This window comes from Chrysochloris asiatica, unplaced genomic scaffold (genome assembly GCF_000296735.1).
Source record: "Chrysochloris asiatica unplaced genomic scaffold, ChrAsi1.0 scaffold00032, whole genome shotgun sequence".
Classification (NCBI taxonomy): Eukaryota; Metazoa; Chordata; class Mammalia; order Afrosoricida; family Chrysochloridae; genus Chrysochloris; species Chrysochloris asiatica.
In genome coordinates, this window is record NW_006408550.1 from 1,454,965 (window position 1) to 1,478,282 (window position 23,318).

General features: G+C 41.4%; 1 protein-coding gene across 1 annotated transcript in view; it reads right to left on the bottom strand.

Moving 5' to 3' along the window:
* The window catches only part of LAMB1 (laminin, beta 1), a 92,602-nt gene that overhangs the window by 44,072 nt on the left and 25,212 nt on the right, over positions 1 to 23,318 (bottom strand). The window contains exons 12-20 of the mRNA XM_006859275.1: positions 21,210 to 21,289; positions 15,502 to 15,637; positions 13,117 to 13,275; positions 9,868 to 9,995; positions 9,525 to 9,648; positions 8,907 to 9,111; positions 7,747 to 7,890; positions 7,292 to 7,523; positions 367 to 530 (exon numbers count right to left, since the gene is read on the bottom strand). Coding sequence (XP_006859337.1) covers positions 367 to 530; positions 7,292 to 7,523; positions 7,747 to 7,890; positions 8,907 to 9,111; positions 9,525 to 9,648; positions 9,868 to 9,995; positions 13,117 to 13,275; positions 15,502 to 15,637; positions 21,210 to 21,289 — 1,372 coding nt within the window. The remainder of the gene's footprint in view (positions 1 to 366; positions 531 to 7,291; positions 7,524 to 7,746; positions 7,891 to 8,906; positions 9,112 to 9,524; positions 9,649 to 9,867; positions 9,996 to 13,116; positions 13,276 to 15,501; positions 15,638 to 21,209; positions 21,290 to 23,318) is intronic.

Consider the following 23,318-nt stretch of genomic DNA (forward strand, 5'->3'; position numbering starts at 1 on the left):
CAATGCCACACCAGGACTCCATTCAGTAGGGCCCCTTAAAAGCTGGATAAGGGAGGGGAAAAATAAAATGCAAATCGCTCTTTCTACTGTTCAACCACAGATAAAATGTTTCAGAGAGTGTTACTGATGGATTTAAATGAACTTGCTATTCTAGCTCTGTTATGGTATCATTATCATAGAGACTTAAGAACAGGCTCCACCTCACATGCCAAACAGGAAAAGCAATTTCTGTATTTCAGGTCTCCTTCCCTTTCAATCAAGGATTACAATAATGAAACTACCTCAGCTAGCCCATCCACCTTCACTGGCAAATAATGCGACATCATTTCCTTCCACTTTGCCACTAAAAGTACACATGCTATTTACCAGTATATCCAGGATTACAGACACACTCGAGCTGTAAAGAAACAGGATCTTGATAACAGCTACTGGCAAACTGGCGTCCACTTTCGGGACCATCTGGGCAGGGGCAGGGGCGGCAGTGATCTCCTGATCCGATGATGGGGTCACCATAGTAACCGGCCAAGCACCTAGGCAGATCACAGAAGAGATCTTTCTAAGAGTTATGAACTCCAATTGCAAGAAACTTGAACTCCTGTTGGGAACATAGTGATCCTGTATAGAGTTTCCAAGGAGCGACTGGTGAGTTTGAACTGCTGACCTTGAGATTCAAACCGATTTTATGGTTCACTGCTTATCCTACAGTGCCACACCAGGATTCTATATTGTTGTTGTTAAGTGCCATTGAGTTGGTTCTGGCTCATAGTGACTTTGTATAGGGTTTCCAAGTGGCTGGTGACTTTGAATCACTAAGCTTGTGGTTCAAACCAACCTGTGATCCAGTTTTTGAGGTACCAAACTCAGGTAGGGAAAAGGGGGGTTATCAACCCCCAAATTCAACAACTCCAATCTCCTCGTTCACAATGAGTGATTAACAAGGTTAGTTAATAAGAACTAAGAACTTGAATTCAGCTTTCTTTTAGCAAGAAATTATTTTACTATATCACATTGCTTCTCAAGATGAACTGTAATCATTTTTTATTCTTTTTATTTTCTATAATGTAATTTCTTGGTGGAATTTTGAAGAGCGTGCATTCCAACCTGGTTATTTTATGACAGAAAATGGATACCTGAGAGACTAACTATCATGCAAGTGAAAAGCAGACTAGAGCCTGGAACTCAAATTGGGTTTGTTTCTCATGTTCTTTTGAGATAGAAGTAATATTACACCTTTAACAAGGGGGTAGGAAGGAGGAAGATATAGCAGGAGAAATTAACTTTCTATTTAATTAGACATAGTGCTAAGACATAATAAAAAGCTACATTCTGTAATTATGCATTGATGAAGCAATTTTGTACAACAGTTTCTGGAAAGGTTTTCTATGGGGTCTTTTCCAGGTGACATTAAGTCCAAACACAATAGGATAGAAACCTGTTTCACTTTCTGTCTCCTGTACACTTTCCCCCTTGGGAACATTTAAGCCTAGAATTATTTTTCAAGCTCATACAATGAAACTCTGAGAATCTTGGAATGAGAAAAAGTATGATGAGAAACTGGCTTAAACTAGATAGCAGAATTCCAATTACTTAATAAAAATTTTTTTGTTATTCAACCTACAGCTAAAAACACTTTCCTCCTCCCACAGCCTCTTTCATTTCTCCTTAAGAAATCAAAACTCTCAAAAAAGTAGGAATTGAAGGGAAATTCCTCAACATAATTAAGAGCATATATACAAAACCAACAGCCTACATTACTCTCAATGGAGAGAAACTGAAAGCCTTCCCTCTATGAACAGGAACCAGACAAGGAAGCCCTTTGTCACCACTCCAATTCAAATTGTGCTGGAAGTCTTAGTCAGAGCTATACGGTAAGATAGGGAAATTAAAGACATCCAAATTGGCAAAGAGGAAGTAAAACTAAAACCCTTTCTATTTGTAGACGATATGATCCTATACATAGAAAACCCCAAAGACTCAGTAAAAACGCACTACTAGACCTCATTGGAAGATTCAGCAAAGTGGTAGGATATAAGATCAACAGACAAAAATCAGTTTGATTCCTCTATAGTAACAATGACAGTGCTGAAAAGTACATTAGGAAAGCAATACCATTTACAATAGCCGTCCAAAGGATGAAATATCTAAGAACAAATGTAACCAGAGAAGCAAAGGACCTACACAAAGAAAACTACAAAACACTACTACAAGAAACCAAGAGATCTACAAAAATGGACGAATATACCATACTCCTGGATAAGAAGACTCAACATCGTGAACATGTCAATACTGCCCAAAGCAATCTACACATATAATGCAATCCTAATCCAGATTCCAATGACATTCTTCAAAGAGATGAAAAAACAATTACAAACTTAATATGGAAAGGAAAGAGACTCAGGATAAGCAAAGCACTGCTTAAGAAGAAAAAAGTTGGAAGCCTCTCACTCCCAGATTTCAAAATTTACTACATGGCTGGCTACAGTGGTCAAAACAGCCTGGTACTGGTACAATAAAAGATACATTGATCAACGGAAGAGAATCGAGAATCCAGAAATTAAGCCATCCACATACAGCCAACTGATATTCAACAAAGTGCCTGAGTATACTGCATGGGGAGGAGACAGTCTCTTCAACAGATGGTACTGGCAGAACTGGAAAGCAATATGCAAAAGACTGAAACAAGACCTTTACCTCACGCCCAATACAAAAACCAACTCAGCATGGATTAAAGACCTAAATGTGAATCCCAGAATTACAAAGGCCAACAATGAAAAAATAGGGACAAATATGAGGGCTCGCTCTAATACATGATACACACAGACTACTGAACAGTTTGAAAATTACATAAACAAAAGTAGACAAAATAGATGATTGGGATATACTAAAAATTAAAAACATATGTGCATCAAAAGACGTCACCAAAAGAGTAAAAAGGGAGCCCACAGAATGGGAAAAAAATCTTTTGCAACAATGCATCACACAAGGGACTAATGTCTAAAATCTATAGGAAACTACAACACCTCTACAAGAAAAAGACAAATAACCCAATTAAAAAATGGGCGCAGGACATGAACAGATACTTCACCAAGAAGAAGATCAGGGGCAGTCAACAAACATATGAAGAAATGTTCACAATCACTAGACTTTAGGGAGAAACAAATCAAAACGAGATATCATCTCACACTAGCAATAACATCAAAGATCAGAAAAGTAAAGGACAAGGATGTGGAGAAACTGGGACCCTCCTACATTGTTGGCAGGATTGCAAAATGGTCCAAGCACTCTGGGAAACAATATGGCACTTGTTCAGAAAGTTAGATACAGAAATACCGTATGATCCAGCAAGTTCTCTACTTGGTATTTATCAACAAGAAATACGAACCATAACACGAGTAGATATATGCACACCAGTGTTCATAGCAGCACTATTTACAATAGCAAAAAGATTGCCTAAGTGCCCATCAATGGAAGAATGGATAAACAAACTTTGGTACATACACACAATAGACTATTATCCTACCTTGAAGAATAACAAGGAAGCTGCAAGCTACCGCAAAACATGGATGAACTTTGAGGACATTATGCTGAGTGAAACTGTTGTTGTGTTGTTATGTGCCTTGGAGGCCCTGACTCATAGGGACCCTGTACAGGGTTTCTGAGGCTGTAAATCTTTATGGAAACAGAAAGCCTCATCTTTCTCCTGCTGAACAGCTGGTAGTTTCAAACTGCTGACCGTGAGATTAGCAGCCTGATTCATAACCACTACAAGTCAGTCACAAAAGGAGAAATACTGCATAGGACCATTATTGTAAAAGCTAAAGAAATTAAGTTGTTGTTGTTAGGTGCTATCCAGTCAGTATTGACTCATTGTGACCCCATGCACAACAGAACGAAACACTGCCTGATCCTGGGCCAACCTCATAATTGTTGCCACGCTTGAGCCCACTGATGCTACCACTTTGCCAATCCATCTCGTTGGGGGTCTTCCTCTTTTTCTCTGACCCTCCACATTACCAAACATGATATCCTTCTCCAGTGACTGGTCCCTCCTGTACCCACACTAAAAGGTGAAAAAAAAATCTTTGCTGGTTTGCAGGGTGTATGGGGTGGGGTGCAGGGAGGGAAGGGAAGATGGAGCACAGGGCAGGGAATAGACACAGGAAAGTTTGAGTGTTGGGGGAGTGCAATACACAAGAAGAGGGAGGGGAAATGGAAGAACAAGGTGGATGGGAGAATACTTAGGCAGGTTTGCACGGGCTAAGTGAAACAGGTAAATAATGATGTATGCTCAACCTTGGAAAACAGGCTCTGGGATACAGGGTTTGAGGTATGGTTTGAATGGGTAAAAGAGAGGAAATAATGTTAAAATGCTTGGCTGTCTTTTGAATCTCATTTTCCCTTACCTACTATTGTAAAATAGACACTTGAAGGGGAGAGAAAGGAATAGCCAGAAACATCACTATAGAAAGCTTGTAAGTCTGTCTTCAGCCTATAACTAATTAGAATACCTGCCCAGTGATGGAGGCTTCCTGCAGAGCCTTTGTATTGCATAAGGCCATAGATGGAATCCTGATCCTCATCCAGAAACTTTTTAGGTGGGAAATTTCCACTGAAAGGACAAGCAGACCAGCCTGGAACGGCCAGAAGAACAGAAGATACTTCTTGAAAGAAAAACCAGCAGAAATAAACAGTAACAGCAGTCTGATTGACTACTACAAGAACAAGCAAGTCATTTGCCCGGGAGACATCAAGGAAAGTGGTCAGTTCCCCTCAGGGCAAACTTCCAAGACTGAGACTCAAGGGGAATACACACATGATCAGGCATGTGCTCTTGCTGCTGAGCATGTTGGTCACCAATTAGGGGAAGTGGGGGAAAAACAGCAATGAAGTTGGGAGCTAAGTCTGACCATGTTCAATAGACTCTTGTCAACCTGGGTTGAGCCATGGTTGGCCAGCAGTATGGTGAGACCTGGGGACTCCTGGGCCCAGAGACAGGGACATGGCCACAGAGGACTAGAGTGAAGAGTGAAGTGTGCAGCTGATATGAAGTGAGGGGAGATGCACAAGAACACCCATACTTGCAGATAGTGCCCACTTGACCTGGCTTCAATGGCTGGATGATCAGATCTCAACTAGAGAAAAAAAGAATAATCCGCTACAATTTGATGAACTTGACCTATACTCATGGATGTAGTAGCTCAAAAGAGGGAACAAATCTTTACATCAAGGATCATTCCCTCCCCTTGGTACACAGGGATGGGCAACTTAGACATTGGCTACCCAAAATGGGGGGGGGGGAGCTACAAAGGCAAGAAATGACTGGCTTACAAATTTTCAAGAGGGAGCCTAGTTCCAGAGGGGGTGGGGGAAGGTAGACTCACCATTAAGTGGTTTCCAGCCTGTCTGGGGCTCGTGAAAGCTGATGGGGATAAGACTCTTGTGGTTCAATAGTGAATAACTGCTATCAGGACTGATTGTGAGTGGTGGAAATGTAAGGGTAGATGTTTTGTAACAAAAGGAGGGGAGTGGTTGATTTGCAGTCCAGGACGGGGGACCCTGGGACCATCAAGGGAGAAGAGCAGAGTGTGGGACCCTATCCAGAGAAGCAGTGACGCCGGAGATGGAGGCAGAGACGATGAAGTGGAAAAATGGAGTGACTGAGGACTCTGGACTCAGGGAAGGAGAGGGGCTGTGTGCTGATGACCAGGGAGCAGGCTTGTGGAGCCTCTGGTTGTTTGATGATGCATGGAAGGGATTGTAGTCATTGCAATGAAACTAAAGACGATAGGAATAACTTTTAGTAAAAGCTGTCATCGATGGAACCTTCAAAATCTTAGATAACACTCAGCACACAGCCAGACCCACATGCCAGCTTCTGTACCCCTCTTCACGCCCTAAGTTAACTACTTGTTTAATTTCACTACCAATTTCTCTCTCATGTGAAGAGTGCTTTTTGTACTGAATGAAGCATTTGTTGAAATGTTGTACATGTGACTTTCTAAAACAAACATTTTCTATACAATGGATTGGGTACTGTTGCAGCTGGAATGGCTTCTGAATCACAGCAACCCTGTGTAAAAGCTTCTGAGGATGCAAATTTTTACGGCAGCAGAGAGCCTCATCAAAGTGACTGGTGGATTCCCACAAAATGACTGGGAGATTCCAATAGCAGCCAAATGTATAATTCACTATACTATCAGAGTTCCTTGGACTAGGTATTAGAGGAGATGAAAATTTATTGACATGAAAAAGCAGAGATTATTATCCCTCAAAAAAGCAGCCTACTCAATAATATGTCTGTATTTCTTCTTTGTTGTTGTTGTTAATTCCATCAAGTTGGTTCTGACTCATAGTGACCCTGCCCTGTATAGGGTTTCCAAGGAGCAACTGGTGAGTTTGAATAGCCGACCTCGTAGTTCAAATCAGCCTTAACAATCCAGCACATTAACCTGGAGTGCTATGTGAGCAGTAACTTTTTCATATGGATGATTTATATATATATCAAGCTAAACTATAATGTTATGGAAGCATATTCTACATCCTATTCTTACCATAAAGAGTGCAGTGCTTTGCAACCATGATAATTATTCAATGAACATCTGCTAACAAGAAAACAGATATCAACTTGTACACATTGTATAAGGTCTCCTGGAAACTATGGTTGTGTGTTACCGTGTCGCTTCCAACACTTAGTGACCCTGTATACAGTTTTCAAGCTGTAAATCATTATTGGAGTAGAAAGTCTCATCTTTCTCCCACGAGTGCCTGGTAGATTTGAATTACTGTTCCTATGGTTAGCAGCCACACTATGCTACCAGGGCTCCTTCCTGAAAACTACAGATGCACACCATGTTTTTAAATGCAGAGCTCTGTGAAATGACTAAGCTCCTTTGGATCTGGCTTCTACTTGGCCCCAAATTAGGCACTTCCATTTCACAATCTTTATCCTGGACCAGAAATCTGACTTCCATACAGATTTATGGTGACCTGCAGTGTTTATCTCCAAGAGTCATAGCAGTCCTGCTAACTTCCTCATCCCTGGCACCAGCAAGGGCCTGGCACACAAGTGTACGAATTAAACAAGTACTGGCTACGTGAACGAATTCCTAAAAAGTCCTGAGGTGGGCCAAAATGAATGAAACATGTGGAACCTGGTAGAGGTGAATTCTGTGGTTTGTCTAGGATCGTTGCACAGCTACAAGCTACCTGATCCTCTGTACTTTTAAGCGGCAGCGCCCACATACCTTTCACAGTTAGGCCCTGTGGTGGAGTCCTGGCAGCGCCCACGTACCTTTCACAGTTATGCCCTGTGGTGTAGTCCTGGCAGCTCAAGCACGCCCCCGTCACTGAGTCACATTCCTCCGCGTGACCATTGCACTGGCAGGGCTGGCAACTGGGAAAGCCCCAGTGGGCAGGTAAGCAGCGGTCACACTGCCGAGCGTACACCCCCTGGAAACAGTGGCACTGGCCGGTGATGGGATCGCAGAAGGCACTGACAGATCCTTGCATATGACACTCACAAGCTGAAGAAACGGACAACCAAAGAGCTACCTTGAGAAACTCAATGGATGGAAAAACACCCCTGGTTTCTAAGCACCCTCATCCCACCAAAGGCTGGAGTGGGAAAATGGGACTCAGTTTAGAATACACATGGGTTTCCATGACTACTTTTAGAAATGTGGAACCCACACCGATACTGCTCAAAGAATGTGCATGCATGCATTATAAGTCTTCCCATTAACCTACGTTTGCATCCACTGGGGCCAAAACCAAAGGTGCCAGGAGCACACCGGTTGCAGGTTCTTCCAACCACGTTGGGCCGACACTGACACTGGCCTCCATTGGGGTCGCAGACAGAACTTAATGAACCCTGAGGGTCACATTCACAAGCTGCAGGACAAAGAGGTCAGAACCTAAGACAAAGAGTTACTGACCAGCCCCCTCCACCCCAACAAGAGAAGTGAGTGCTCCGGCTTCTGACTGGCCCGCTCCCTTTACTGGGCTCTCCCTGACTCTCCTTTACTACTGTGCTTGTTCAGAATCCCAATTTATAATAACAGTATCCCTGTGATGAGCAGGAGGGAAGAAGTAGGAGATGGGGTTGGCAGATAGAACAGTTTTCTAGGCAGGAGATCATTAAGGTTGTCTCCCTATGCTTCAAAGCTTAAATGTCACAGGACATTAGATTAAAGCCCAAGGGTTGATGAGACCTACCTAAGAGAAAAAACATACATTTCAGTTATTTGATGGTTCTCTAATTCCACTTCAACTCCCTACCCTGGATGGAAGCACTATATATATTCTCACCAAGTTTCCCCCCTTGTCATTTGTGATTTGTATATTTCTTGAAAATAAACTCCATATTCAATACTACTCTATCACTAGAATGGTGTTGGTGGTAGTGTGCTGTGGAGTCAGTTCCGACTCTCAGCGACCCTGCATAGGGTTTCCAAGGCTGTAAATCTTTATGGGAGCAGAAAGCCTCATCTTTCTCCCACGGAACGGCTGGTAGTTTTGAATTGCTGGACCTTGAGGTTAGCAGCCCAACTTATAACCATTACACTATCAGAGCTCCTTATCACTAGAATGTTGTTGTTGTTGTTAAGTGCCGTCGAGTCGGTTCCGATCCATAGCGACCCTGTACAGGGTTTCCGAGGGTGTAATTCTTTACGGGAGTAGAAAGCCTCATCTTTCTCTGCAGAGCGGCTGGTAGTTTCGAACCGCTGACCTTAAGGTTGGCAGCCCAATTCGTAACCACTATGCTACCAGATACTGGCATTTAAACAATTATGACAAACTGTTGTTGAATATACATTCCAATGTACCTGAGGCACCAACTATATTCCTGCCTTAAGAGTGAAGAGGTGAAGCAGCAGCAGTAGCTTCAGCTCATAAGCACCACCTACCCAGGCCCGTCTGGTGTAGCATCGCAGAGATGCTGAAGATGATGTTTCTGCAAACATCTGTCATTGGCGTTTTCACAACACTTCTGCTGTTCTCCAGACAGCGGTATCTCTGAAAGGTTTCCCAGGCACTGTTTGTGACTGGCCCATCTCCTGAGCCTCCAACAGTGAAGATGTCCAGTGACTTGCAGTACGGCATGAGAACAAGCTATGACGATACAAGAACAGCAAACGGTTCTTATGGCATTGCCCTCTTATCATCAGTGAAAGCAAGCAAATGCATAAAACCCCAAAATGCTTGATACTTGAAAAGACAAATAAAAATCCTTAAATAACAGTGAAATCTTCCCACTCTTAAGTACTCTTGCCAGGAAAAGTTTAGAGATGCTTTACAGAGCTTGATGGTTTTTGAAATGGCACTTTTAAAAGCCACTTGCTATTTCCAGAAAGAATCAACTCTGTAGGGTGGCAGTTATTAGAACAAACTAACAAAATACCGTCTGAGGTACGGAAGAATGATTCCGTGCCGACTCTGAATGTCAGCCCTGAATACAAGACACTGGGGTGCAGATGAACACTCTGCCCAGCTGTCCCTGCATATGTCACAGAACTCCCACTCACTGAGTCGATCAGCGTGTAGGGACTGTCCACGTCGCTGTCGGAGGAGGTGTACTGGGGCAGTTCTAACCTCACAGTGTAATTCACACCCTTCTCAAAGCATACGGGGCGTGGAAGGACAACATATCTGTTCCAAAACAAAAAGAGAAGTAACAATAACATAAAGTCAAGCTTTAAGCATCATAAATACATGAAGAAAAGAAAGGGGAAAAAAAAGGTTTATGTAGATAATCCCAAAGGGAAAAAGTCAATGTCTGCCTCTGAAATGGTAACTACAAGGCAAGACAACAAGAAACATAAATCTGCACAGGAGTTCTGCTAAGCTGCACACAGCCGCCATGCTGACCTGGAGCCTGGCGGTAAAGACACCACCTGGTTGTCGTCATCGGGAACAGTATTACCACATCGGCTGCTGGCTGGGATCTTTCCAGGTCGCTGCACTGTGATGACAGCTTTTTCCCAGTGGTCAGGTAACTAGAATGAAAAGCAATCAAAAAGACCAGCCGCATTAGTCTACTGCTGTTTACATGGACTTCTCAGAACTGGCCATTGGCCGCCATGAAATGGAAACCGGAACTTGCCTCTTATCATTTCTTCTGATGCTGCCCCAGCTCCAGCCCTCATCCTTCTCACCTAGACATTGCATTGCCTTCCAAACTGCTCTCCTTGCCTCTCCCCAAGATCTTCTGCATTCCTTCTCAAAAATACAGCTCAGCTTACAACCACCTCCTGCTCAAAATCCTTTAGCTCTTTTCCAGACAGTGGTATCTCAAAAAGGTTTGCCAGGCACTGCTAATAGAGCACCCACCGTCCTTTCTTGATGCTTGCATTTTTCTTGACAGCATCTCCCACCACCTCCCTTACCTAGTGATCTGGTATGATGCTCAAAACATTCCTCTCTTCTTTCTTGCATTCTATTTAGAAGACGCCCTTTCTTTTTGTGTCACTTCATCAAAATGCCATCCCTGTATTTTTAACACAAGGAATATGTGCACTATCTAGTACTAATCAGTCCTCTCATATGCCTGTTTCCCATGAACATATGCACATTATATGCATAGATATGAGGTTGAGTCAAAAATTATCTGTACTCTGGCTGTAGAATTTATTTTAATCAAATTTTAGAAAAGATAAATACATCATTTTTCTACATAATCTCCTTGTTTTTCAGTACTCTTTGACCATCTGTCAACAAGCTTTCATATTCCCTTATTTAAAAAATGTTTTAGACTGCATTGTGCACCGCAAATGCACCGCTGTCTTCATTGCTTCATAAGATGTGACTCTTCGTCCTCTAAGGGCTGCTTTCAGGGGACCAAACAGGTCAAATTCTGATAGAAAAAGATTAGGACTATAGGAAGGATGCTTTAACATCTCAAAACAAAGTTTTTGCAGAATGTCAACAGTTTGAACAGAAGTGCATGGATGTGCACTGTCATGCAAGATCACAATGCCCTTGGATAGCAGTCTACTGCGTTTATTCTGAACTTTAGGCTTCACTCTTCAGTGAGCATCTCATTGTAATGAGCACTGTTGATTGTTGAATCTTTTTCTTGACAGTGCTCCAACAATGACCCTTGAGAATCCCAGAAAACTTCAAGCATCAATTTTCCAACTGATAGGTGACTTTTGAACTTTTTCCTGGTCGGCGATTGAGGATGTTTCCATTTCATACTCTGCCATTCACTCTCAGGCTACTAGTGATGAATCCATGTCTCGTCCGTCACCAGTAATGATTTTTTTTTTTTTAATGATTTATTGTGAATTATGTGATAGTTTACATGGGAGAACATTAGTTTTACATTCATTCTATCGTATATTGTCTCATTGCCATGGTTACAATCCCCTCCATGTAATCCCTCCCCCGTGCCCCCCAGGTCTTCGGCACACAGTCGCTCTCCCTCTCTGGATCCAAAGTCTTCAGCTGCTCCATAGCTCCACGTCATCATCTCTGGCTTCATTTCAGGCATCACTGCTTCTCTGGGTAGGGTCCCGCTCTCTGCTCTTCTCCCTTGATGGTCCTCGGGACCACCGCTCCCAGATCGAAAAGTTAATCACTCCCCTCCTTGCTATAAAACGTCCACCTTTACACTTCCAACCCTCACAATCAGTCCTGATAACAATCATTCACCATTGTATCACAAGAGACCCGTCTGCATTTCATTGCATCAGCCCCGGCTAGTCAGATTGAATACTACTCACTGGAGATTCTACCTTCCTCCAGGCTCTCTGGGTCTAGGTTCCCTCTTGAAAGCTTGTAAGCCAGTCACTTCTTGCCTTTGTAGCACCCAGCCCCCCATTTTGGGTAGTCAATGTCCAAGTTGCCCATCCCTGTCTACTCTGCGTGTGGAGGGGGTGAGAATGATTCTCGCTGTAAAGACTTGTTCCCTCCTTTGAGCTACTGCTTCCATAGGTGTAGGTCAAGTTCATCAAATTGTATGAAAATATATACTTATTTTTTTCCCTCTTCTTTTTACTTCTGATTGAGCTCCGATCATCCAGTCATCGAAGCCAGGACAAGTAGGTACCATCTGCAAGTGTGGGTGCTCTTATGCATATGCCCTCTCTTCTTATCAGCTAGACGCTTCATTCTCCACTCTAGTCCTCTGTGGCTATGTCACTGACTCTGGGCCCAAGAGTCCCCAGGGCTTGCCACACTGCTGGCCAACCAGGTCTTCACCCGGGTTCACAGAAGTCTATTGAACGTTGTAGGGCTTAGCTCACCACTTCATTGCTGCTTTTCCCTCACTTGCCCTATCGGTGTCGAGCGTGGTCGCCAATCACAGTGTGTATTCCCATTGAGTCTTAGTCTTGGGAGGGGAGTAATGATTTTTTTAAAAGAAACTTTTACCTTCCTTCGAGTATCACTCCAAATTTTGTCTGCAGATGTCCAAACGCTTCTATTTATGTTCCTCCATGAATTTTAGTACTCATCTCCCACAAACATTTTAAAACCCAGGCCTGTCATGGGTTATTTCATAGGCAGAGCCCTGGCTGATTTGTAAATAATTTGCCACGCAATTCACTGTCACTCATCTATTTGACAGAATCATTTCACATGTATGCTCAATGTTGTCATCAGCTGGGGACATGGACCAGCGTTTTAATAAAACCAGAGTGGAGGTAATTTTTGACTCATCATCATATGTTATATGTGTGGCGAGTTATATGTGAAAATAAGCTTCACTGTAAGGCCTAGATTTTATTCTTTATTTTTTGGCAGCTCCAGTCCACCTGGTATGACCCTCTCCCTTTTTTTTTATCACTGTTTGTGACTCTGCTGGTACCTTTCCCTCTTCTGCCTTACTAAAGCTAGGGGCATTGGTCCATCAGTGGACCGGGCAGTCCTTGAGTGGAAGGAGCAGATCTTAGACATTCTTGTTACACAGTTAAGTGGCAAGAGTTCTCTATATGCTTGTTAAATGAAATGAAAGGAAAACATACCTTTTAACTTCCATAAAGTTAGAAAGTTAGTAACAGAACTGTTCCAATTAAAAAAAAATACATATAATGTCCATTAGAAGTAAGGTTTTTCTACCAGTAAACCCCACCGCCACCCTACTGACAGCCCATGGGCTGATTTTTTTTTTTTTACCTGTGGTTCATAGCGAATTAGGATGTCGTACTCCATGGAATATGGTATGTTGTCAATGAAAAACTCCAGGTAAGCCCCTTCGGGCACTCTGACGAAACCAGCTCCAGTCCAGGAAGGAGTTCGGTCCTGGATATACTCCCGCTCCACTATGCTGACCCCCTTAGGGCAAGGGGAAAAGCAGTTAAAAGTGGAATTCAATTAATCCCAACAGTCAAAGAAATGTGAATTCAGACACATGTCGAAAACTTTAGACACATGCAGTTTTTACTGTCACCATTTCTTTCTTAGCGTCTACTAGTGTTTCCTAGTGTAAAAATGTTTTTGATGTATAAACAGGAAATTGCGTTCTTTCTTAGTTTTGTCCTTGGGGTACTGTTGAAACATTGGAGATAGGACTCAGACTACACCTTGTAAGTTATAACCAAGGGAATGACCATTACAGATGGAAAGAGAACAGCCCAAGTGTTGTTCTAAGCAAGCCTAGGACAACTGAGGTATTTCCCAAAATTTCTACAAGGCTAGTCAAGTATCTATGGAGCACAACTGTTATATTCTCAGCTGCTCATCAAAAGGTTGGTAACTTGATTGGCATCCACTCCACTGGCGACAAAAGTGGCAGTCTGCTTCTGTAAAAATGATAGCCTTGGAAGCCCTATGGGGCACTTCTCCTCTGTCATATAGGGTCGCTATGAGCCAGAATTCACCGGGTGGCAACGGGAGTCTACGATACAGTGAGTTTATAACTATCTGTCTGTCTCCTTCATTTGCATTAGTTTTCAGCTTTATGTACACATGAAGAAGAGGAGCTCTGGTAGCATAGTGGTTACGAATCAGGCTGCGAACCGCAAGGTCAGCAGTTCGAAATTTCCAGCTGCTCTGCAGGAGAAAGATGAGGTGCTCTGCTCCCGTAAAGATTTACAGTCTCGGAAACCCTGTACAGGGTCGCTATGAGTCGGAATCGACTTCACGGTACACAGCCACCACCCCCAAATATGAAGAAACTTGATATAATGAATGTACCCTACTGATGAGCTGATAGAGAATGAATCCATTTGAATTTATTTGCTATACAATACTTTTGATTGGTCATCTCAAACCATGAACTCCACCACTCTCTGTAGGTGTTGTGTGTGAATTGCTTAATTCATCACGAGGTGAAACCTATACTATCCACCATTCGATCTGGGCTGGCTTTATCTGTGACTTGTGACCAATAGAATGTGCGAAAATGACAGTTTTGGAATTTTGAGCCCAGGTTTTAAGAGACCTGGCAGTTTCTGCTTTCTCCCTCTTAGAAGCTAGATGCCATAGAACACATCACACTATCTTGAGTATACCATGCTGTGAGGAAGCTTAAGAGACTTACTTGAGAGGTCATGTGGAGAGAACTGTCTGACCAACCTCTAGCTGTTTCAGTCACCCCAGCTGAAGTGTGGGACATACGTCTTAAGCCACTAAATTTTAGGATGATGTGTTAGGCAAAGCAAAGCAAAACAAAATTCCACTACCACTGAGTCGATTCCAACTCACAGAGTAGAACTGTTTCATAGGGTTCCCATGGCCATAATCTTTACAGAAGCAGAATGCCACGTCTTTTTCCAGTGAAGCAGCTGGTGGACTTGAACTGTTGACCTTTTGGTTAGCAGCTGAGAGCAACTGACCTCTGCACTATTCAGCAACAGATAAATGAAACAATGCCCATGTGTCTGAGTATCTACAATGCAAGATCAAAAAAACACTGGAGCAATTACAACCAGAAAAAAAATAGGGGAAAAAAATTCCTTAAAGAAACAAATATCTTAAACAAATATACTAAAGCCTTATGAGTGAATGTGGCCAAGTCTCTTTGTGCTTGTAGGTTTACTTAGCTTACAGTACGGCTATTCTTTAAAAGACAGGACCCTGATTGTTAACAAAAGCTGTAAGAATATTTCTCAAATGTCCTTGTTCTAAACTGTGTATACGCTATTCAAAACTCAAAGACTGAACCCACTGCTGCTGAGTCGATTCTTACTCATAAGGACCACATATGGCAGAGGAGAAGTGCCTCATAGGGTTTCCAAGACTGTCCTCTTTACAGAAGCAAACAGCCATGTCTGTTCCGAAGGGAATGGCTGGTCAGTTTAAACCACTGATCATTCATTCGGTTAGCAGTCAAGTGCTTAATCACTGCACCATAAGAGCTCCATTGTTGTGTGGTTAAGTGCCATCAAGTTGGTTCCAACTGATAGTGATCCTATATAGGGTTTCCAAGAAGCAGCCAGTGGGTTTGAATTGTCAACCTTGCAGCTAGCAGACCAGTGCTTACCCTACAACACCACACCAAGACTCCAAGACTCCATTACTGCCCACAAAATTCAATCTGTCAAACACTTCCCTACTTACAGGCCCAAAGCCACCTTCTTCCGCTTCATAGATATAGTGATCCAACGTGGTAAAGTAATAGCCAGATTCCATGTCGTTGCACTGACGTCCGATCATGTGGGGTCGGCAGGAGCACTGGCCGGACTCTGCAGAACAGCTAAGAGAGAAGAGGGCCAAGTCAGCTACGCTCACCATGCAGAGCTTTCTACTACAAGTGGGTCTACACCGTCCATAAACATGTAGGACTTTCTCATTTCCTTCAGAAAATAAGCATGTGGAAAAGCTGACTGAATTAGTCATCCTGGAAGCTCTCCATGACCTGGCCTCGCTTTACTTCTGCTCCATTCACACCAGGCTGAGGCGTTCTTAGACATCACAAATTTTCTTGTTTGGTACTTTATACTTTATATTTTTTGTCTTATTTCCAACTGTGACTCCTTTAACTTGCCCTTATATTCAATTGTCCACTGCTCTATTAAATATCTTAGGTTTCTGGGTGGCACAGAGGTTTGTACTTGACTACCAATCTAACGGTCAGTGGTTCAAACCCACCCAATGGTGCTGCAGAAGAAAGGCCTGATGATGTACTTGCATAATGGTTACGGCCCAGAAAACCCTTCGGTTCTCTAGGGGTCATAACCAACTTTACAGCAACGGGTTTAGTTTTGGATTGGTAATAAAAATGAGCATCTCTAACTTTGCTGTCTGAGAGGCACTCCAAACCAACAGATTCAAAATATCAGCACTCAATCCCCTTCACCTGCTCCTCTCTCCTATGTCCTACTGTGACAAAAGCACCATCATCCACTGAGCCACCTAAATCAGAAACTAGAAGTTAGGCTCTAGATTCCTTCATCAGCCGATCAGAATCAGCGTGTATTTTTCTTCCTTCTACTGTCTATGCTATTGTATCACCTTTCTCTCTTGCTCACAATAAGAGTTTGAAATAGTATTTTTGTTGCCAGTCTTCCTACTTTCCCAAACTGCCATCCTCCACACAGCTGCCCAAGTACTTTCTAAAGCATTTATGGTACTATTTCCTGTTGTTTGACCTTCCATGAACTAGCCCTTCTCTACCTTTCCAAACCTGGTCTTTACTCACAATATCTTGCAATTTCTCAAATGCACTAGCTGAATCATAACTCCTTGCTTTTTGCTCACATTCCTGAAGTCTGGAATGAATACCATCTGCCTGGATGTACCCAGCAAAGACGCACAAATTCTTCTTTTAAGATTCAGCCCACACTGCCCCTACTTCATAGAACGAACCATCTTCTCCTCAAGCCACCACTTCCTTGAGAGAGAAATGATGTTCCATGTTATGTCTATCTTCCCAACATCTACATCAAAGCTATCACTACCAACAGAGTGGTGGTGGTAGATGTGTACCGTCGAGTCGGTTCTGACTCACAGTGAACCTATGAGGGTTTCTGAAGCTGTAAATCTTTACAGGAGCAGAAAGCGTCATCTTTCTCCTGTGGAGAGACTGGTAGATCTGAACTGCAACTTGCGGTCAGCAGCTCAACCCATAACCCACTACGCTAGTAGACAATCATTAAAGTTGAGTAGCTGTGTCCTCACACCCCACTTAGTTTCCAAAGCCTAGCACACCTCTCGGCTTTCAGCAAGTCTTGTTTGAGTCCCTCCCTTTTGCTTTCTCAAGTGGCACATTGTGAGGCCTCAATTGTTGCTTATCTAATATTGTCCTCACAATGTTTGTCACACTTTTTCCCTTGTAGTATAAATGTTGACAGACCCATCTAACCGCCTTCTAGGTTGAAAATGCCTTGAGGACTCCACTTTGCCTTCCTCACTTCAGACACCCTGCGGGGCCTGGCCCAGTGCTCTGCACAGACCCCACTCAATAGAGACTGCTTGAACAAATAAATGTGTGAAGGATTTTATTCTGCCTCCAGAATAAAAAATAAGAGAAAGGGAAAATAAGAGACTAAATATAAATAATTAAACACTTTTTTTTATTAGTCATTATTGTCTTAGGGAATAAAAGCCTCTGAATAAACTATAAGACACTCCTTTTGGTCTCAGCCTACACCTCTCCCATTTTCCCTGGCATCATGACCTTGTGTACAAGGTAAAACTGATGGACATGAATGTCACCTGACATCATTAGAATCAAGATGTGGTTTGGAATCATCACCTTACATTCATTCCCAGAGATCATTCGAAACCAAGTACCTAAGGCAAGTTACACTGTGAAAGATTGAACACTCAGAGGCTTATTAAAAATGTCCTGGACAGTCCTGCTATGGTCCAACTTAAGTCCTCTTCCTGTATATGACGTGAGTAATTATTATGAAACAGGAAGATGAATTCCCTCAGTCAGATCCCAAGAGAAGAAAGCTTGTTGCAATTAGGACCTTTGACTCTCTTGGCACAGTACACCAACCAAAACCATTTACAGAAATTTAGACATCAGACATTACATCATATAGACAAAAGAAACCCTTCTTTGCCCTCAGTAGGTGTTTGCTGAGGAAACCAATGTTCAAAACACAAAGTGCTGGAGAAGAAAACCACCACAAGCCATCCCTGGAGAGCAAGTCAATGACGGCAAGGAGACAGATACTGTCAGACGCCTGCTGCTGTCTTTTACCTGTAGCACAATTCTAAACAGAAACAACTCCATGAGAACCTGAGCATAGAACAGGAATCCCCTTACTATCACCGCCGGCGATCACATAGCTCTAGTGTCCAGAGACTAGAATTGCTGCCAGTGATAGGCATGCCTCCAATTCCACACTGAGTCCTCCAGAGAGCTCATTCTTGTGGGCCTCACACCTACACTGTTTAGCACTGACTACTCGGCTGTGCCCTTGTCCTGTGTTTCCAGCTATTACAGGAAGGTTTCTAGCTGGCATCTCCAATCCATCTTGTCCCAAACTGCTCTTCCCTTCTCATACTGGCTTTTTGTCCTCAACTCTATTATTTCCTGTCAGCAGATTAAAATTTCTTCTCATAGGAAAGATATGCCTACGCTTTTCTTTATCCTCAATAACCAAGTTCTACACTTTCCTTTCCATTGTTACTGCTGCTATCAGAGTCTAGTATGTCATCATCCCATGCCTCGCACTCTACTGACCTCCTAAATGACCTCTCAAAACTTCTCCCATGCCCAGTCAGTCCGGTCCAGACCACCCTCCCCACGGCACCACTCTCATCATTTCATAAGGACCACAATTGCTTCCTTCTATTTATACATCAAGTTACGGAACCTCTGCCTGGCTTCCTGCAGCTTCCGTAACCCATCCTCTGAAAACCCGTTCTCTTTCACAAGTCACACTTCTTACACTCATCAACAAATATTTACTGAGTAAATATTAGTGTTTCTGCTATTATAGCCTCAAGGTTTAGTCCATTATCAACTGTCTCTTGAATTAATATTTACTTGTTTGTTAAGTCCATTCCTTGTGGCTGAATGACGCAGAGAAAGAGAAACGGGCAAGTAATAGACCTATAAAATGCTTACTTTGTAAAAAAAAAAGTTGACTTTTAATCTAATTAGGAAGATAAACAACCAAGCAATCAACAAATACAACAAATCATATCAAATACAATAAAACAAAACAAATCAAAGCACAGTATCATGGGAAAGATAAGGCTTTCTGCTCCTGAATAGATTTACAGCTTTGGAAGCCCTCTACAAGGTCACTATGAATTGAGCTTACTCCAATGCAACCCTGTCTGTGTAGGGTTTCCAAGGAGAGGCTGGTGAATTTGAACCACTGACCTTGTGATTAGCCATCCAGTGCTTATTCTACAGTGCCACATCAAGACTCCCAAGAATTTAAAAAACAGAAGCATAAACATTCCAGAGTTTACAACATGATATAAAGAATCATGTATGGCACTTTCATTTAATCAAGGATTTCAGAAGTGATGACAGCTCTGAATTGAAGAATCAATTACTAAAGTAATCAACATGTGTTCACAGAAGTGATTCTGTGAGCAGTTTGTTTGCTGTACTTTTATGGAATGATCCTGACTTCCTTTTTCTCTGAAGGTTTTCTAAGAACAGAAATTCACCCTGGAGTTTCTGAGTCTACATGCTGTACTTATCCATTGTAAGATCTGGAACAGAACAAACCTCAATAAAGCAGCCAAACAGAACATGATCTTTCTGCATAAAATATTATTCCTTCCCAACAGACAACTATGATGTTGGGAAATAATTTTATAGGAGAGTTAAACTTGGAGTACATGAAGCTTGCTCAATGAATTCAGCATGTTCTCTGAGGGCAGATTCAGGACTACAAGGAAACATCTGTCTATTCTCTCAGCAGTCACTTACACTGTCTTCACCAGATGTTCTCACTCGGATCCAGTAACAAACAGAGACCAAAATTCTCTTTGGCTCAAAGGTAGCTAGTTAATTAATCTTTCTCCAATTTTATATCTTGCCAAATGTATACATATGAAAATTTTTAGTAGAGTTTCATGCTTCATTTATTCAAGGAATACAAACATATTTAAGTAACTAAAATTTTTTATATTTAATTCTCATTAATGGACTTGGAAGTTGATTAAAAAAAAGATGAAAAGATTCTCTACACAAATTGAAATGGGAGTTCATTTTCATTTTCCATCTTTTAGATTGGCAAAAAACAAAGATGTTTGATAACACCAGCTGCTAAGAGGACGGGGGTGGGGATACTTTTGTAATCAGCTGTTCAGTACAATTTCTCTGGAGAACAATTTGACATTCTCTATTAAAATAAAAAATGTACACTTTTTATGACTTAGCAGTTCCCTCACTGGGAACCTACTCAAGGGTGCACCTCTAATTTACAAGGCTTTTCACTACAAAATTTATAAAAAGCAGAAAAAAGGGGGGGATCAAATAAATCACGGCACTTTCAGATGACAGAAAACCCAAAAGTTGTAAAAACAAAGAGGTAGATGAATACATGCTGACATAAAAAAAAAAAAAAAAAAAAAAAAGATCTCCAGATAAAAACCTACTTGTAGAAACATATGTATATGCACACTGCATTTTTCACATCATGCAAAAACGTTGAGTGCATAAGAAACAAACATGAGAGGGGTTGCATAGGTTTTAAAAACCATACATCGTGAATGCTATTTGTTCAAAAAACTCTATTACTTTCATTTTCAAGAAATATTAGTAAAGGTAAGTAAGTAAAGAAACCATGAGCTTTGTATTTGTTTTTTCAATCAGTACTTGCCTGTTTTAAAGAATATGATCCCATATTTTACTATTTTAAGAGAAATAATAAGAAAAATGTTCATTTTTAACAAGTATATTGAGCACTATTAATTTCTAGAGAGACATAAGAAATTGTTAATGTGACACTTCTAAGCAGTGAAACTTGGGGAAGAGTAGTAAAGGAAAAGAAAAGGAACACTTTGGCTGTTTGCTTTTTTTGCTAGTCTTAACTGTTTGAAATTCTATAAAACTATAAGCATACACTGCTTCCATAATTAAAAAAAATACTAAACAGTAAAAGTACAAAAACATTAAGTAACAATATTAAAAACCAAAACCATAAACATATTGTTAAGTGCCATCAAGTTGGTTCCAACTCATAGTGACCCTATACAGGGTTTCCAAGTAGCAATCAGTGGCTTTGAACCACGAACCTTGCAGTTAGTAGTCTAGTGCTTATCTACAGCACTACACCAAGACTCTTGGAATGGATACATTTGTTTAAAGCACTGAGACTTTAGTCAACATGATGGCAGTCACTTACTTGTTGTTTAATGCTCCTCCAAGGTCACAGTCACAAGATCGACATCCATCCAAATCATTGCTCAAACCCCAATGCTCTGGCTGCAGAATAAAAGATTAAGCACCTAAAGGTAAATTCCTGTAATTATACAACAGACTCAGCCAGAAACAAGTTAGAGCGTGTTTGGGTTGTTCCACCAAATATTCATTTTCACTGTAAAAGCATAAAGCTAATAAAAGGAATGATTACCCTGAAATAAAGAAACCCAACTGTGGATTTCTGGAGTTAGAACAGGTTATACACAATCACATGAAACTATCCAGATCACAGAGTAGTTTATTTGCCCTGCATTCAAATAATTAATATGAGTAAGCAGTCAAGATGATTTTCTTCATTAGAATTACTCTGGTGGTTAGATACACAAATGAGTCAAACATTATCCACACTCCAATTATATTAAAACACCCATCCACATCCATGGCTGATGACAACATGGAACATGCATGTGAAATGATACTGTCAAATAGACAAGTGACAACGGATTATGTAGTAACTCATTTGCAAATAGCCATGGCTCAATTTATGAAAGAAACCCACAATAGACTTGGGTGTCAAAAGTTTATGCAAGATAGGTACCAAAACTCCAGGAAAGCATTTGAGCATCTGCAAACAAAATTTGGACTCATACTCAAAGGAAGGTAAAAGTTTCTTCAAAAAAAAAAAAATTACTAGTGACAAGACATGGATTCATCACCACAAGCCTGAGAGTAAATGGCAGAGTATGGAATAGAAACATCCTCACCAAGAAAGAGTTCAGAAGTCAATCACCAACTAAAATATAGATGCTTACAGTTATCTGGGATTCTCAAGGGCCAACATTGAAACACATCAGGAAAAATGTCCAACAATCAACAGTGGTCATTACAGTGAGATGCTTACTGAAGAGCTGAAGCTTAAACATCAGTTTAAATGGAGCACTGCTACCCAAGGGCATTGTGATCTTACGTGACAATGCATGTCCACACACCTCTTTGTTTTGCAGTGTTAACGCATTCTCCCTATAATCCTGACATTTCTGCACTGGACTTTAACCTGTTTGGTCCCCTGAAAGCAGCCCTTCAAGGATGAAGATTCCCCTCTGATGAAGAAGTGAAGAGAACAGTGAATTTGTGGCTCTCAGCTCAGCCTGAAACATTTTTAAATAAGGGAATACGAAAGCTTGCTGACAGATGGGCAAAGTGTATTGAAAAGCAAGGAGACTATGCTGAAAAATTATGTCTTCCCTAAAATTTGATTAAAATAAATTCTACAGCCAGAGTGTGGATAACTTTTGACTCACTTTCATATATTTGGCAAAATGTTTAAATTTTCCTAATTCAGCCTGCCATAAATCCCATAAGGAAAACCTTTCAGCATTTATCTATATGGAAACACAGCCCAAATAAAGGACCATTCTCATGAATGGAAGGTAAAGAGATGAAAGTGTTCGGAACCTCAGAAAGAGAAATGCAGGAAATGAGACAGAATCTATACAGAGAGAAGATCTCTTTGCACCTCAACAAATACATATGGGTATTTCCTAATGAGCAGATAAAAACCATACTCACCAATTTAAATCAGCCCTTCCAGAAATCTACTTTTAGGATCTACTAGAATGCATAAGCATTCCTCATGTTACAGTCATTTTCAATGGCAACCAAATATTACATTGTATAGAAGCTCCAAATTTACTTGCTTTCTCATTGTTGCTTCTAAGACGTTAGCTATGATTAAGCAAATATGCAATGAATCTTAAGGTGATTACATCTTTGTCCAATACGCTGATTATTTCATTATGGGTCAAAGGGCATACACATTTCTAACAGTTACCAATATGTATCACCAAAATGCTTGTCCCAAGGGTGAACCAACTTGCATTTACATCAACGGCATATAAGAGCCTGATCCTCAGCATATCATTACGAACATTAAGCAAAAGAAAAATTTAAAAGTTATTAAATTTTATCTATAATAAAGGAGCTCTGGTAACGTAGTGGTTACGAATTGGGCTGTGAACCTCAAGGTCAGCGGTTCGAAACTACCAGTCGCTCCACGGGAGAAAGATGAGGCTTTCTACTCCCGTAAAGATTT